The 17,497-nt window shown below is 40.3% G+C and overlaps 1 protein-coding gene across 1 annotated transcript in view; it reads right to left on the bottom strand.

The window, feature by feature from the left end:
* The window catches only part of LOC104941452 (hyphal wall protein 2-like), a 43,167-nt gene that overhangs the window by 22,717 nt on the left and 2,953 nt on the right, over nucleotides 1–17,497 (bottom strand). The window contains exons 3-4 of the mRNA XM_010766553.1: nucleotides 17,026–17,201; nucleotides 15,972–15,995 (exon numbers count right to left, since the gene is read on the bottom strand). Of these exons, the coding sequence (XP_010764855.1) occupies nucleotides 15,972–15,995; nucleotides 17,026–17,201 (200 nt within the window). The remainder of the gene's footprint in view (nucleotides 1–15,971; nucleotides 15,996–17,025; nucleotides 17,202–17,497) is intronic.

The raw sequence follows: 17,497 nt of genomic DNA, 5'->3' as shown, positions 1-17,497 counted from the left end.
TATGCTGTACTGTAGAGCACATGTGTTTAAAAAGCAGGAAATAAAAAAAGGAACTCACCTTGTGATAAACCTGCAAGAGAAAAAGCGTTTGAGCTCCATACTGTTTCAGAAATAATCTTTGATGTGGTTTAGAACAGGATGGCGTTTTATCACAGCAGAATTTAACTTTATCTCCGGTAGAATTCTGATCAGGCAATAGCTCCGCCTCCCTTTTTTTCAAGCTAAGGACCCAAAATCTGCATTTGTCTAACAGGGCTGCAAAAGAGGGGTATGAGCAGTATAAGGCATGGCTACAATGGGTGATCTGTTTGGTATTTTAAGCAAAAAACTTCACAGACATGTTTTGTATAAGTATGGCCCTACAATATATGTTTCCAATATAGCATAATAGGTCCACTTTAAAAAAAAAATATTCTTAATTTGGGCAACCATCACGAAAACCAAAAAAAAATAATAATACTGAGGTGATATTTTGCATCATGGCTATTGGGTTTGGTTTTCTTTCCAGTGGGGAATATTCATAATTGTAATCAAAACTTGAACAGAATAAATAACACTTTTAGGGAATTGGCATGCACCTTTTTAATTACTGAAAAGATTGATTATCATCAGGATTCATATCCCTAAGTTAAAGATGACAACGCCCCACAAGCCATTTACCAATAAATGACACACTGCCTGTCATGTGTTCTCAAATAATTAGTAAGGCTGTTAGGGTTTCTGATTTATTTAGACAGGCTGGCACATTGACCACTCCTCTGGATACCAAGAAAACATTTACCTCCTTAACAGGGAAGGAGTCACAGTAATCGCAGGCTAAAGTTTCGGGACTCAATACTATTGATGACACATTTCAACACATGCCGCTCAGACCCCCTCCTCATAAATGCGTAGGATAAAAAATGGCCCGCACGATGTCAAACACCACTCTGAGCTATTCTTAGAGATCCATCAAAACAACACTAAAGACTGCTGGAAGATAAGGCTGGGATTGGATTCATTAATTAATCAATTGTGATTATAGCCGTACACTTGAGAAGGTTTTAATTTTTAAATGGCTGACATTTTGATATCGATGGAGTAAAATAATCATGTTCCTTCACAAAAGTTATGGGACGGATTCAACAGCAGTTGACGTTGCTCCTTTAAAATCAGATAATTTTTCTTTCAAAGACAAAAATGTTTATCTCTGCCGATTTATTCATATTTACATGGTGCTAAATTTGGGTTCAAACAATCCTAAATTAAATGATTAGTGCAACTTAGCCTGGATTTAGTATAACCTCGCAATTTGAAACTTGTTGGACAGATCTTCTCAAGTCATTTGAGCAGGTTTAGTGAGTTCACTACTCACTGGTGTCCTCAAGGCCACGCGAGGTCCATCTGCATGTTCATCTCCAAAGAGTCAGAAATTAATTATGGCCAGTTGACAGTTTGATGAGAGTACTTGGAATGAGGAGGGGTCTTACAACATGGATGGGTAGGAGTAACTCATGTGGACGTACTGTAGGTACAGGGGTCTGGTCACAGCCCTGCACGGCTCCCAGGGTCCACAGAGGTTAATCAAAATGCCAAATGTTACCGTGCACCGCGGCAGAGAGCTATACTGGGCCGGTCCTGCACAAGACACCACCTAACAGGAGAAACTAAATCATTCACGTGACCAAATAGGCACACTCTTAATAGCAGGCACAGCGATACATGCGTGTAAAGGCAAGCTACTTTTCCTCCTAAATGCTCTTCTGCTTAAATTATTATGGTAAATGCAACAACTCTGGATGTGTCATTCATTGCATGTGTGTGGGCGCACGTGTCACAGACAAATGGTGACAGATTTAAAGAGAAAGGAAGAAAAGGAACTCAAGACAGAAGAAGACAGAGGTCCACCTGTTTGACACAGAGAGCCTGAGAAAGTGCCCAGGAATGAGCAGAATGCCAGTGTGTATGTGCATGCATTGGGTTAAGGAAGGTCCACTTGGTGAAAGAGAGAGAGAAAGAGAGAGAGAGAGAGAGTGTGTGTGTGTGTGTGTGTGTGTGTGTGCATTAGGTTAAGGTCCACACGATTTAAATGTGTGTGTGTGTTGCCAAACTGATAATACTAAGGTGGAATTGGAGAATGGAATTCAGAGAACGGTATGTGGAAAAGCAGCTGATGGGAGAAGCACACTCACGCACACACACCGACAAACAAACCAANGCTTGATGTGCTGCGGTGATACGCAAATTCCTTTTTGCATAATTTGCAAACAACCGTGCTCTTATCGATGCTTCCATCCGTCCGTTTTTTAAAACAAATGTCCCATCCACGGGGCCAACCAAAGCGGTCTCATCAGCTTCTTCGTTCATGTTTGACTATTGTTCACTGTGGTTTGTTGTTGTTTGAAGTCATGAGCGTTAGTTGGTGCTCCAGTATAATCGGTACCCCTGAAACTCATCCAGTGAGAAACGTTCCGCGGTGCAAAAATAAGTGCGATTAAAATGCGTTAATTTTTTTAACGCGTTAATTTTTGTGTAATTAATTAATCTTAATTAACGCGTTAAAGTCCCGGCCCTAGTTTAAACACATTCCAAGGTTAACCAATTTTAATATGAAAAAAAACAGAGATTGCATCAACAGACAAATGATCACCCAAACTGTTTGTTCACAGTTTTGCAGACTGACTTTGACCAAGTTTACTTACTAAAGTTTAATATCAAATGTTTCTTATGCGTTTTTTGATTTGCCTCTAAATATATAGTGATGTGTATAATGAAGATACACTGAATTCTTGTACAGAACTCTTTAAACTTAGGTTAACCAAAAACTAGGAAAAGATCCAAGTTGTATGCATTTGTTTTACCTTTTCTTTCCATTTAATCCACCTCTTAATCTCTGTCGCTAACTGCCCCTCCTCTTATACCCTCAGTGTTTTCATGTGTCCCTCCCAGTTTTGGTATTTAATAATGGATGCTTGTTTGTGTTTGTCAGTCAGCACGCTCTCGTTAAAACACTTTAAGATAACTGCTAATTCCAGCAGGCCAGTATTGATTAGCCGCGCTGGGTGTGGATTGTTTTATAGCCCGAGAAGAGCGCCGCATCCCCCCTCCATCACCCTTCCCATGCTCCTCCAGTACCCTCACCCCCCTCCCCTCGTCAAGGGTCTCTCTCTCTCTTTGGTTGAATAATTAATGCTTAACCTATTTAATTAGTGAGATCTGCTCTGAACAGAAGCAGAGTAATTGAGTCTTCGACTGCGTTTTGGAGGAAGTGTGTTTGTGTTTAACTGTGTCCGTCACACGTTCTGCGATTGCAGCAAGTGGCTCACTTCCTCGTATGATTTACAGCAGCAACGTGGCTTCGTCGTGGCTGTCAGAGAGTTGGCATTAGCGCCGCTGGCATTTGCGGTGGCAGAGGTGTGACCGATTTGGTATGGCAACTCCAGCGCTGGTTCTTTTTAAGCAGCCGTTCTGCCAGTGGGGTTGGCATGGAGGGCAATGGGGGGTTAGCATTGAAAGGTGGAGAGCTCTGACTATGGGCTCTAGTGGGGATATTAATACTTGGCACAACAGGCCAAAGTAAAGAATTAGGATTTGTTAATCATCTTTGGTCTTGTAATTGACGCTCAACACTTTAACCCTGCATTCTGATCAAATGGACTGTTTGAAACCCTGATCATTTCCCTTCAGCACAGGAGTTTTTAGATTTTTGCCTCTTTCATTCTTTTATTGACCTTTTGGCGTGCTCTAAGGCGTGTGATCAACAATTTTGTAATGGGGAACATTTTTTATTCTCGTATCTGAAGGAGACCTCTACAAATAACTTGCCTTGTTCTACACTGAACAAAAATATAAATGCAACACTTTTGTTTTTGCTCCCATTTTTCATGAGATGAACTGAAAGATCTAAAACATTTTCTATATACATAAAATAACCATTTCTCTCAAATATTGTTCACAAATCTGAAAAAATCTGTGATAGTGAGCACTTCTCCTTTGCCGAGATAATCCATCCCACCTCACAGGTGTGGCATATCAAGATGCTGATTAGACAGCATGATTATTGTACAGGTGTGCCTTAGGCTGGCCACAATAAAAGGCCACTCTGAAACGTGCAGTTTTGCTTTATTGGGGGGGGTCTGGGGGGGTCCGAAAACCCTAGGGTTAAACCCTAACCCTAATCCTAAAATGTCAACCATCTCCTTCGCATAGAGTTGATCAGGTTGTTGATTGTGGCCTGTGGAATGTTGGTCCACTCCTCTTCAATGGCTGTGCGAAGTTGCTGGATATTGGCAGGAACTGGAACACGCTGTCGTATACGTCGATCCAGAGCATCCCAAACATGCTCAATGGGTGACATGTTAGGGCTAGGGTTCAGGACCAGAAAACACCAAAGACAGCCTCCTCCATACCGCAGTATTTGTGGGAAACTGGGCATCAGGCCTCTAAGTGTGCAGGACTTGCAAAATATTATTCATCGCTATGTGCACAAACACCTTCTTGGGCCTTAGTCCTTTCTCCAAAAGTCAGAGCCCCCCCCCCCCCCGTGCAACTGCTGTGAGAAGAGACTGTCTCTCCTCTCTCTTATCCTGACACCACTCATAAACCATAATAGGCCTTACACTGCACCCTACGCTCAACAGCACACACTTGTGCTTTTGTTTATACTCCGTAAACTATGAGAAAATGCCATCAAAATAATGAAGCATTTCATCCTGTGCGGTTATACACAGCAATATAAAGATTGAGTATATTCTGTTGATGATAACTTTCGTTTCGCTACGGTATGTAACCTAATAATGGAGATCTCATAATTCACCTGAACCTACTCGATACAGAAGACCAATTAACTAATCCATAAGTAAACCAATGACAAATAACAGGATCATGGTTAAGCTTTAAGCTGGAACGCTCATGTGTTCGTCTCTACCTTTCCATAGAGTCCGTGCATCCGAGCAGATGCAGTTACAGCCAAACTGCTGAAATCTAACATCGTTTGTTGACTCAAATCCTTCTTGGAAATGTGGAGATGAACATGCTGCATGCGAATCAGCAATGCAACCGGTATGGCCTCATTTTGAAAGAGAGCGCTTAGATAATATCCCAGTGAGAACTTATAAAAGTCCATGCTTCGAAGAAAACTAGAAGTGTAATATTCTGATTATGTCAATATGCACTTCTGCCATTGCAAGAGACCTCATCACATCTCATTGAAGTATTACTTACTTAATGATGTTAACTATTATTTCCTCCACACCAATGTTAATGCATTTCAGGTGAGGTGTACAACACCAAAAGGCTCAGGCTAGTACACAGGGATACGGTATATTGCCTTTGGGAACATCATATTACCGCTGGTGGCTATGAGTCCTCGCCAAATTTGAAGAGATCCTGGCTGAAAGTCGCTTACTTAAGAGTCCTAAGATCAGGGTGGGCAAGTTAATGCCACAGCACTATTATTACACTGTCTCTAAGGAGGCTCTGTAGAGCGAGCACATTTAAAGTGGTGTGTATCTGTGGTTTTTCAAAGTTCCACAATTGAGCGTTTAAAATGTACCTGGAACNGGTTAACCTTGGAATGTGTTTAAACCATTAGGGAACAAATGTGTTCCATACCTTTCTGGCAAAAGCAATTGGACGAGTGTTGCTTGTGCCAGAAAACCATTATGGAACACATTTGTTCCCTAATGGTTTAAACACATTCCAAGGTTAACCAATTTTAATATGAAAAAAAACAGAGATTGCATCAACAGACAAATGATCACCCANCAGAAAACCATTATGGAACACATTTGTTCCCTAATGGTTTAAACTAGGGCCGGGACTCGATTAAAAAAATTAATCTAATTAATTACAGGCTTTGTAATTTAATTACAAAGCCTGTAATTAATTAGATTAATTTTTTTAATCGAGTCCCGGCCCTAGTTTAAACCATTAGGGAACAAATGTGTTCCATAATGGTTTTCTGGCACAAGCAACACTCGTCCAATTGCTTTTGCCAGAAAGGAAGAATAGCCTTCTTAGAGGTTTTTACAGATGCAAATCTAATTGTTTTGATAAGGTCCTTTTTACCAAATGAATAAATATATGAGCATTTAAAAAGGCATATGAGCCATGCAATAAGACTCTGTAGGAGTTAAACTTAATATGATTTCACAATTTAACAAATACATTAATTTCAATGTCCACTGCATTATGTTTAAAATCTATAGTTGTGCTTCTTCCAATAAAAAAAACGATTAACATCTGGCCGTCTACAAACAAAAAATAAGACCCAAGATTTAATAAACTGGAATTCAACTTCAAAAACACTTTATTTTGAAGGAGAAATATCCTTTAGTAATATTTTAATTATCCTTCTGAAGTGGAGAGTGGTTGACAGGTCCAATCTATCATTCAGTTTACACCTGTCTGTCATGTCTCCGCTGAAGAATCTGCTCCACATTTGTTCCCATCAACAACAACATTATTCCTAATGGTTAAATCTGGGCAACACCTGTAGAGAGGTTGTGGTGGGATTAAGAAGCCTACCCTCTGTCTGCAAGCAGGGAGGTCAGGGACAGAAGGGAGAGTCTGGGCATTGCGAGCTCAGAGGTATGCATGCCAATCATGGCTGGAGGCACAAAGTCAAATACCCATGGGGGACTGGGAGAGTGGACAAAACTGAACTTCCCCCATGGGAGGGAAAAAGATGCAAAGGGGGGATAAAGGAAAGGAGGTACTGAGTTGGGAGGGAAAAAGAGTACTTGGGAATGGTGGGGGGAGATAGTAAGGAGTCACTAAATAACTCAACAAGACCGGAATAGACTTTTGGGGGTTCGGGTGTCCAGGCCAGTATGATTGAAATGGAAAGTTGGAATGGCTGAAAAAAGAAAAAAAGAAAAACGGCAAGAAGATAAGGGATCGTGTTACTCCTTCGCATGGGGCCCAGACCCTGGCTCTCAAGTTAGGATGGAGAGCCAGGTGGAGCCTTTTTTGGGGGGGCATTAGATTGAAAGTGAAATAGAAAGATAGAAGTATAAGAGCTTATGGTCGTAAAAGCTGAGTACGGAGCTAGAAGGGATGATCCAGTTCACATGACCATACAGAATTCACTAGCATTACAGGAATATGGGTCTTGGCCCCTACTTGGCTCCACCGGCACACCGAGACTTGCAGCCAAGACATTAATTAGGGGAATACGTTTATTCCCTGTGGACAGGGAGGAGGTAAAGAAATAGAGTGATGGTGCTGGTGAGCAATCACACAATGTGAGTGACTGCAGATAGAAGACCAGAAAGAAGAATAGCATTGAGAACTGCTTGTGCAGTGTCGGAGTGTGTGTGGCCAGTGTGAGCTCTGCAGTGCTGGCACAACAACATATATCTAATGCCTGGACATCCCTGACCCCTTTAGACAACTGTCCAAATACTTGGTCTACAAAATAAGATGATCAGACTTGAGGCAATTTTGGCAGAGAAAGCATAGTTAAGTGATGGATCCATATAATTGTGCAAGAGTTACAGATTATCTAGAATCTTATTTATAGCTATTATTATTTACTATTATCATCGTAGGCTTAAAGTTTTGAAGCATTTGCATTTTGCTTACACGCAAAGGGATATTTATCAGCGTGGCATGTTTGGCAAAAGTTGAGAAAACTCCTTACATTAATAAAAACATTTTCAATTAAATCCTTTAAGTGCAGGGAATTTGTTTTCTTTAATCCTAAAACAATTTTTTTTTTAAAACAGCCGTTTTCCTCATAATACTTTCAAACGGAGCACGAATATAATTGGGGAAGGGGGATTATTTTTCGTTTGGAATGAGGTACATTCTTCTGAGCTTTTCAACTGCAAATAACGGCATCTATACCAATGACATTCTGCAGACATTTTCAAACCATAGACTGTGGTATAGACGAGGGATATAAAGCCACAACACAAAGGCTCCACTGTCCACACCAAGACACCTACAGTATTACTCCTATTTTGCTATAAGCAAGAAAAATGCTTTTGCAGGGTATTCTGTGGGTGTGGATTGATAAGCGGGAAAATCTAGAAAACAAACAATTATTCAGAAAAATCTCATGTAAAACAATTAAGAATGCAAGAAAGCTTGTGTGTGTGTGGGAACTAATAGCACCAATTCAATGTAGTTTCTTACATGGCCTTTAAAATACCAGTCTAAAGTTGACTAGAGTACAAGTCAATATAAAATGTTTTTTTTCTAAACTCAAAATGAAACCACCTACCAAAAAGGGAAAACGAGGAGGGTTCTTTGAATACTGTTTGAGATTAATCCAGTTAAACTCTGGCTCTGTAAAGCCTTTACAGGAAGTCCCTAAGTGAACCCCTTAAAAAGAAGATTGCATTACGTGATTAAACAGAAGAATTTATAAACCTCCTAGAAATGCTCAACACAACTCTTGGATCATAAAGCATCCTTCGTGTCAACAGCTGTGCCCAGTGCCCAGATAACCCTGCCGAGGCCTTAATGACCAACGACCAATACCACCACCACCCCCTGCCCCGGTCTCTACCATGTGTCCATGTCCGCATGTGTGTGTGTGGGACATAATTAACATGCCGAGCGCTCTTCAGGCTCTGTGCTCGTCTTCCCACGTAAACGGCAAAACCCCCAATGATTATTATGGTATCACATCAGTGTGTGCAGACATATGGAGGAGAGCTGGGGGGGGGGTGGGGGGTGGATATAGGGTTACTGTCATTGGGACGGGGTACAGCAGGCTGAGGGGCTAGGCAATGATACCAGCATGATCTCTAGCTGACAAAAGGTGAAGATTTATGGAGCTTCCAATGGCCTTTTTCACTTTCCCCTCCCTGTTACAAGAACAAACATGCTTTATGTAAGGCAAGAAGCAACACAGGACTGTATACATATTATTATAGAACAAGGTTTACACTATGTTATTGTAAATAAATGTTACTTTATGTTTATATATAAATATATTTATTTTATTTCAATTAATCTAATTAAAAGAATGATTGTCCAATTTTGTTATTTAAAAAGGGGACCTATCATGCCAAATGCACTTTGTGATGTCTTTTATACATAAATATGTGTCCCCGGTGCATCGGGGAACTCACGCAGCATCAGAAAATAAAACCCTTTCTCTTTTCCTCCGTACCCAAATCTTTTAAAAGCAGGGGTACAACAAGCGGATACAGATTTGCTGCAGATTTGACGNAATGCAACCAACCCTGAATGTGTGCTTCATTGCTGTGTGTGGGCGCACGCTGTCACAGACAATGGTGACAGATTTAAAGAGAAAGGAAGAAAGGAATCTCAGACAGAAAAGACAGGTCCACCTGTTTGACACAGAGAGCTGAGAAAGTGCCCAGGAATGAGCAGAAGCCAGGTTGGTGGTGATGTGAATTGCATTGGGTTAAGTCCACTTGGTGAAAGAGAGAGAGAGAGAGAGAGAGAAAGAGAGAGAGAAGAGAGAGAGTGTGTGTGGTGTGATGTGCATTAGGTTAAGGTCCACACGATTTAAATGTGTGTTGCGTGTTGCCAAACTGATAATACTAAGGTGGAATTGGAGAATCGGAATTCAGAGAACGGTATTGGAAAAAGCAGCTGATGGCGAGAAGCACACTCACCGCACACACACCGACAAACACAACTCAATAAAAGCATTTGAGACCAATAAAAAGTTTCAGAGCATGTAAAAACACATACATTAGATATAGTAGTGAACGTATACACATAGCAACCACCCCATGTTGGTTGCTGTGTCATCCAAAACAAATCAAACAACAGTGGGTTAACGTTGTCTATAAGCTGCCTCTGCAACGCGTATGTGTGTCAGTGAGAAAGGGAGCAGCCGGACAAGTGTCTGCGGTGGTCAGAAAAGTGGGGAGAAACTGGAGCAACGTGTGAACCAGAGACGTCGATGCAAAGAACTATCCAAAAATAACACACGTGTACGTCGTGCCCAGGAACAGAGATTGACCGCGACGGTAGGATTACGGTCCAAAGACACTGTTGGCTGTGTCGATTCCTTTGCTTATTATATGGAAGCTGAAGCATACATAATATCAACATTTGATTCCTTTTAACATTTTAAATGTACTTTCGTTAACTGGTTCATTAGAAGGACTTTACATGTCCAAGTCCCTAAAGTGAAAGGCTCGCGGCGATAACCATAATGCCTGCTTCCAGTAGTGTCTACCTAGGTCAAGGGTCAGTCTTTAATGACAATTTAAAAGGCCCCTATTGTGCCTTTTAAGGAGTTTACAGGTTTCCTGTAGTGCGTTTTATTTTACTGTTTTGTGCATGTACTGGTCTGCAAAGGCTCAACAAGTGCCATTAATGTGGAAATACCGAAGTGGCCATGGATAACAACTAACCTGAAAAACAATATACTACTGGATCCAGGCGTTTAGGATTGTCTGCTGATGCGTATGCTCTTCAGTAACCACATCACTGCTCTGTCTTTCTTTAGAGAAAACACAATTCTTATAAAAAAAAAGGTTTTAAAGCAGGCATACCCACATTTTTTTTTAAGTGTAACTTAATGTATGGTTTACTTAAAATCGGAGTGAGGAAAACATTCTGGCCCCTCAAAATGGTTGTAATGATGTCCCTTAAATTATCATGACAGCTGCTGCTTTGTATTCATGTGTGTGTGCATAGGGCTGTCCCCCGAATAACAATTTCGGGCTCCGGATATCTCGGTTAGTAAATCAGCAGGCGAATATTGGCCACGCGGCGGGGTGGGGGTGGGCGTACTGCGTAGTAATCAGCAGCGAACCGCTTCAACACGTGTATTTTGGTATATTCACGGCATTCATTTTGTTATTCTACAGTATTGTTGTTTTATAGTTATTAACCCAATTTTTGTTCTTTGAAATTGAAAAAGGATATCGCATTGTTTGTGTTACTTTCGTTGTAGTTGTATATGTCTTAAGTGTAATTTGGCTTGGCTTCCTGTTTATGGACATGCTTTTGTTTTGGAGGAGAGGTAGCGCTGTTGACAGGAAGTTGTTGCTGCTTTGGAAACAACGTGACAGAGATTAACGGAGAAAAGTAATATCTACATATAAAGACGGAGAAAGTAAACGATAACGTGTATGGTTAAGTGTTAGCAACCCCCGAACAAGCTCTTACGTTGATATTGAAGATTTCAATAAATTCAATTTGAAAAAAAAACGGAGAAAAAACAAACAAAACGAATATCCGAACAACGAAATTGAAACCCGAATAGTACTCAAACGAACGAATATTCGGATATTCGGGTAAAGCCCTACGTCCATACATGTCACTGGAGAAAGTGGGAAATGTCGAGAGAGCAGGACCCTGATGCAAAGCAGCACGTATGATTTATGGGGAAATAAATGGGGTCATTGTAGGCACAGTAACGGGATCCCCGAGGGGGTTGGGATTCTTTTGTGGTTGTAATGGTTCCATGGTATCTGGGGGTGGGCAGCATGTTGGTAAGCTGATGCGGAGAGCAAAGGTGGCATCACTGCCACTGTAAAAGTGTGTGTGTGTGTGTGTGTGTGTGTGTGTGTGTGTGTGTGTGTGTGTGTGTGTGTGTGTGTACAGCTGAGCAGTACAACTTGAATAGCCAATGGATGAATCCACTTCTAAATACTAACTCAGTAACAAGATAGAGTCATGCTACAGTTAAGACCTGCCCTGCACTATAAGTACAAAAGTAGTCTGCATTGGTACCTGAAGACAAACGATACATAACAGGACCTGATTTAGTGATAAATCTATGAGTTTCAAGATGTATGAGACACTATTTTACATCAAAAATGATTTAACCCTCAGTCTTGATAGTCACAATACAAAAAGTCAAATATTCCCTCCATTCAAATTGTTTTACTCACGTTTATGTCCCCTAAAATGTCTGTATCTGTGAACAGTTTTTCACTAGGTGTTTAACATTCCTCTACTGACGGGGCGAGTTACATTCAGTCAGAATAGCAAATTGCTGTCATATACAAATGCAGACCCTTATCTTCGCAAAAGCAGTCTTTGAAACAAGACTGGCAAGCAACCTAAACCCTCCAGCAAAGAGAGGCCTTACAGAGCATGGATGTATAAAGAGAACTGGATTCAGTGAGTCGGGCCGGTTTATTCCTAAGAAAGTTGCTCAGTGGTGCAGGATAGCAGAAAGGGCCTGAATTTAGGAACAACAAGTAAGGAGACTTAGGTTCATAACACAAGCGCTCTTTTTTTTCTTTTTCTTAAGCACCACTTCCAATTCACTCCGATACGGCCAGTATCAGCTCAGTCAAATAAATGGTTAGGGAAAAATAACTATACATTTGTCTTTTAGCTAATTTTACAACTTTTAGAACCTGCTGATCTTTATACAGGCTGCTCAAGTGTTCATATTGGGTAGTTGATTTACCTCAAAAGAAATGATCCACTGATTTACTTTCCAATTGTAAATCAATGGGAGTCCATACTGACACAGAATATGTAGTACTACTGTTCGACTAATACAAAAATTGGCTTCAACTTCCGGCGGGTTTTTGCATGTGAACTTGACTTTGAACCCTCTTTCCACTCTACCTACGAATGACAAAAGATATTTTTGTACGTTTCAGAACCATTGCCATTTTTTCAGGCAAAGCCAGTTACAAGACTACAAGGTGACGTAAAAATAAAAGAATAGTCTACCAGATTGAAACTAATGGAAACCAAAATACAGTGTTAGATATGTATATTTACAATTTACAATACCATATATCTCTATCTATATGTAAAGTCTGTTGAGTCACTAATCCCTATTGAAACTGCAAATTGCTTAATCAATTAATAACAAAAGAAATTGGCAAGGATACAAATAAATAGGTAACAAATAACATTTTACTCAAACACATACCTATAAATAGTAAAAACCAGGGAAGCTGATCATGCTGTAATGGTCCCTTAATATTTTCAAGAGCTGTACATACATGTTGCACCGTTACACTAAAAAGACAACCGGAAACAGGAACATTTTTAGCCGACATTTTCAAATAACAATAGTTATTTTGTAGCCAGGGGTTATAACTTGACGAACTGTAACAATTTAATACCTTGTTAAATCGTGTGATGATTTTGCTACATTAGCTGTTTCGATTTTATTTTCCAGAAAGTGATTTAAAAATTCAGATGAACTCTTTTGACATTAAACTTCAGACCTGGAAATAAGATTATGAAGAAAATGGCTGCAGTGTGCAAAGTGATATGCAGCAGTGGGCTTAAAAAGTCACAAGGCATATTAGCAGTACGGTGAAGACAGCTACAGAGAGGAAAAAGACTGAGTGAGGCTGCGTGAGAGATGGTGAGGGAGGAAAGAAAAACCGGAGTGAGATAGAGTCCTAAAACGCTCCCGAAGCCTGTCACATGGGGCCTGAAGTCGCACGGCTCAGCACTTCCTCTTGTAGGTCCGTCCGCTCCTGACATTTATCTGCTTTATTAGATTATCTGGGCTACATGGCTCATGCTGGCCCACGCACATACAGATACATACATTCACAAGCACCTCTCGATTCATTACAGCGCTAACTACTTACTTTAGGTTTATGCCCTCTTTAAATTAAACTACAGATAACCACGGGAAAACAGAAGGGAGGAGAGGCTAGAGCTGGCCATTGAGGAGGAAATTAAGAAACATTGTTTGGGAGTGTATTATCATGCATGTGTGAGTGGTCATAAGGTTGCTTTTTAACGGGCTCATCTATAGGGACTCTGCTTCCCATCATTAGTAATTCAATTTGCGCTTTATTAGCAGCTCTTATCGGAGGCACAGACGGGCCACGGTGGGCAGCTTTCCTCACTCCATCTTCCTCTGCACTCCACCTTTTTTCCTCTTGATTCTGAATCCCCTTCTTTAATTAGAGACGCATGTGTTCCTGCTGTAAGCCGTTCAGGGTGTCCACATGACACGGAGAAATGATGGAGAGGAAAGGAAGGGGGGGAAAGGACGTGCAAGAAAGTTACAGAATCAGAAAAGGAAAGGCAGAGTGATAGACACAGAGCCATGGGGACGAATAAAGCCTAATGTTAATAGTGATGGCTTTTTCTAATGTCTTCTGACTTCATTGAGTATGGGAGATTACACCAAGATGGGCATGAGGCGTGTAGGGTACACGCAGAACGACCGGAGGGTTGGAGGGGCAAGAGGAGGGGGAGGGAGGAGGGGAGAGAGACGGAGAAGGGAGGGAGGGAGGGCTGTAAAAACAATGATTGCTTTCCATCAGGTTAGGCCTGTATTCTACAGTTCGTTAAAACAATCCAATTTGCAAAAGGATAATTATGCATTAGCTCCTTTTTATCTACTGGAGGGAGAGCGGTGCCAGGGCTTGATAGCGGTGGCGCTGCCTGCCTCCACCTCTGCAAATTACCCGCTATCGGCACTTGTTCGCCATCACGGCTGAATTGGGCAATCAATTACATTCCCCCCCCCTTCACCTCCTCTTAGAGAGTGCCTGTGAGCCTCTCTAGTGACAGCCAGATACACAAAGCCCAGACAAGGAGGAATACTCGGATGTGAGCTGTTGCCCTCTACTGGAGACAGCTGGAATAATGACTGAGGGGCCAATTAGTTGTCTCTCAATTCTATAAGACATAGCTTATAATCATGTGATGAGTATGTGGTGTGTTCACCAATACTAGACTCCACTGTTTTGCTCTTTTGGTAACTCGCCCTCTCATTGCATTACATTTAAAGTAAATTTAAAAAATGCAACTACTTTGCATGCCTGTATTATGTATATGTAGTATGCTGTGTTTTTACTTTAGAATTGATATTTATAGTGTATAGTGTTTATAAGAATTATAAGTTGTTTTTTTTGCATTATTAAATTGTTTCTTTCATTTTATTTTAAAGTCTTTTGCAATGTTTTGATAACCTGCTACTGCAAGAACATATTTCTCCTAATTGGGATTTATCCGTTCATCTATTCTTCCATCCATCCATGAATATTTAAAAAAAACATATTTATATCAGCCTTAAAATCTGAAATACAGGGTTTTTTGGAAACTAACTGCAAAAACAATGTACTACGACAATAAGCATAGAGGGAAATACAGAATACGTTCTACAAGTATGCAGTATTCTGAGAACACTGGGGCACAACACAAGAACTGAAGCAAGACATGTTGCCAAAGTATTCCCTTTGGCAACAACAAGTCACTAAAAAGCAATACATTAAGACACAAAGAACCAACAAATAAATCTAACAGACAATGTCGTACATTGTTCAATTGAGTGGAAGTAAAGCCACTATAAAAAAGAATAGTTCCAAAGACTGAAGCAAAGAGCGTTCTGATGATACAACCGCTGACTGTCGGTTTGAAATATGTAATGCCAACTTTGATACATAAGAAAAACCTAAAGACGTGGCAATGCTCTGATAAAAGGGTTGATCTAAAGAGTGATGCAGCACAGACATTTATTGTAAATGTAATAGAATATAGAGGAAGTCGTGCATATGATCCTATAATATGGAAGATTACATAAAGACCCCTCTGCCAAATGTGCCCTTATGTGTGAAGGTGCCAAAGCCGAGGCGAGCAGTCTGTGTTAGTTCCATTTATTTATTTTACCTAAAATACATGTAAACATACATTTCTAAATAACAGAACTGTTGACCAAACCCAACCTATTTGCATTAACAAAAAAGGTATCTCTTTTATTTTACTTTTGCCCCATTTGTTCTGGGAAATCTATCATGGGAGATGTGAATCATTAAAAGGATGTTAATAGCAGCATTAGACGTAGCACTAAGATAGAACCGGCCTACAAAAGAACCATTACCAGTGAAACTAAAAATAATATTATCAAATCCTAAAACTAATAATTATCTCAATAATCACTCATTTGGTCCTAATGTCAGGAGTTTTGAAGTGGTTGATGGACAGTTGGTGAGTTATTGGTTAAAACAAGTTGCAATAGCACCACCAACTGGCCATCCAGTGTAAATCTAAACTAAAGAGTGGGTGGGAAATCAACATTATATACAAAGTTATGTTGCTGTGGGTCTTACTGTATGGTTGCTGCGATCCCCATGCTTGTGAGTGAGGGAGAAAAGAAGGAACTAAAATTAGTTAATCAGAACAATTTTTACCCCCTTTTCCGTCCCTGCTAGAGAGCAGGTACTTTCGTGTGAGAAAAAGGTTACTGAAGCCAGTCCCCAACTCCGGGGACTTCCGGCCGGGGACTTTGGGCGGCAGTACGCCGTGAAGTTGAACTTAAGAGTTCTGATTAACTAAGTTCTGGGAACTAAGTATGGCAAAGTACTTGTTGTGAAAGCACCTAATATGGTTCTTACATTTCTATCAAATATTGCACACAATTGTAACCTCAAACTATGTAATGTGATTTGCAATATAGGAACATATGGTTGGCAACTCATAACAGGGAAAACTGTCCATTAAAAAACAACCTAATGAAATGAGCAGAACTATACTTAATAACACTCAATACTGTTAATATTGCACATTCCTATATACTGCATGAGTTATTTGTCATAAGATTCTTATTTTATTTGTTTATTTTCATTGTAAACATTTCTTCTTATTCTTTACATTTTTTATAGTATTTGTTTATGGTTATTTTTCATAGTTGTATATTTGCTACATTTTTTTTACAACCTTATTACTCTTAAATGTGCTTTTGCGTGGACCATTACAAACAAAAGCAAATTCCTTGTATTTTATTTATTTGCTATGCTTATTAGCTTTTATCCGTGCTTGCTTTTGCAGTTGTTGTGTTTTAAAGGATTTGGATGAATGTGCTTTTAATGGTGCATCTGCTTTAATATGTGCTGTGATTGTGTGTTTTTGTGTGCGCTGACTGCTTACGTGCAGTTATTGTGCTTATGTGGAGGATTTGTCTTTGCTTATGTGCTCCTTTATACTTTGTTTTAATACCATCAACCTGCAAGCTAAATCTGGCACATTAAGTTATGTAATCAAGTGTCAATTCATGTGAATTGTTCCATCTTTATAGGTAAAAAAAAAACTATTATACAACAAAATAAATGTCTAAATATTCCCAATAAACCTGACTGATTGTAACCATAGGTATCTGATTCCTACCTGTCTTTGTTGATGTGGGGGAGAGCCGCCTCAACTTGTGCCTACCAAAAGACACCAGCTCCCTGGAGGGCGTCCTCCGTCCTCCTGTGGGACTCCTGGCGTTGCTGTGCGTCCGACCACGGGGGGAGTACTTCAGTACCGCTGACGGGCTGCCCCCCTTCTCTGAACCAGCTCCACTGTAGTTACAGGACAGAGGGCAGAGGAGAAACATGTGATCAGTAATACATCAGAAGCTACTTTTATCCAAGTTAAGTTGAATAAAATACAATTAATTAAAGGTCTATTTTTAGGCATATATTATGTGTCTCAGATATATAAAAAACATGTCTATGATGTGTTTTGCACAAAATAGCAAACAGATCATGCATTTTAGACACCCCTCATGTCCCTCTGGTTTAGCCCTGTTAGAGAAGTGCTGATCTGGGTCCTTAGCTTGAAAAAAATAAAAAAGAGGAGGGGGAGCAAATGCCTG

Source organism: Notothenia coriiceps, unplaced genomic scaffold (genome assembly GCF_000735185.1).
Source record: "Notothenia coriiceps isolate Sejong01 unplaced genomic scaffold, NC01 NC01_scaffold00003358, whole genome shotgun sequence".
NCBI classification, from domain to species: domain Eukaryota; kingdom Metazoa; phylum Chordata; class Actinopteri; order Perciformes; family Nototheniidae; genus Notothenia; species Notothenia coriiceps.
The sequence above is the reverse complement of the archived record's forward strand: the minus strand, read 5'-3'. Positions and strand labels throughout refer to the sequence as shown.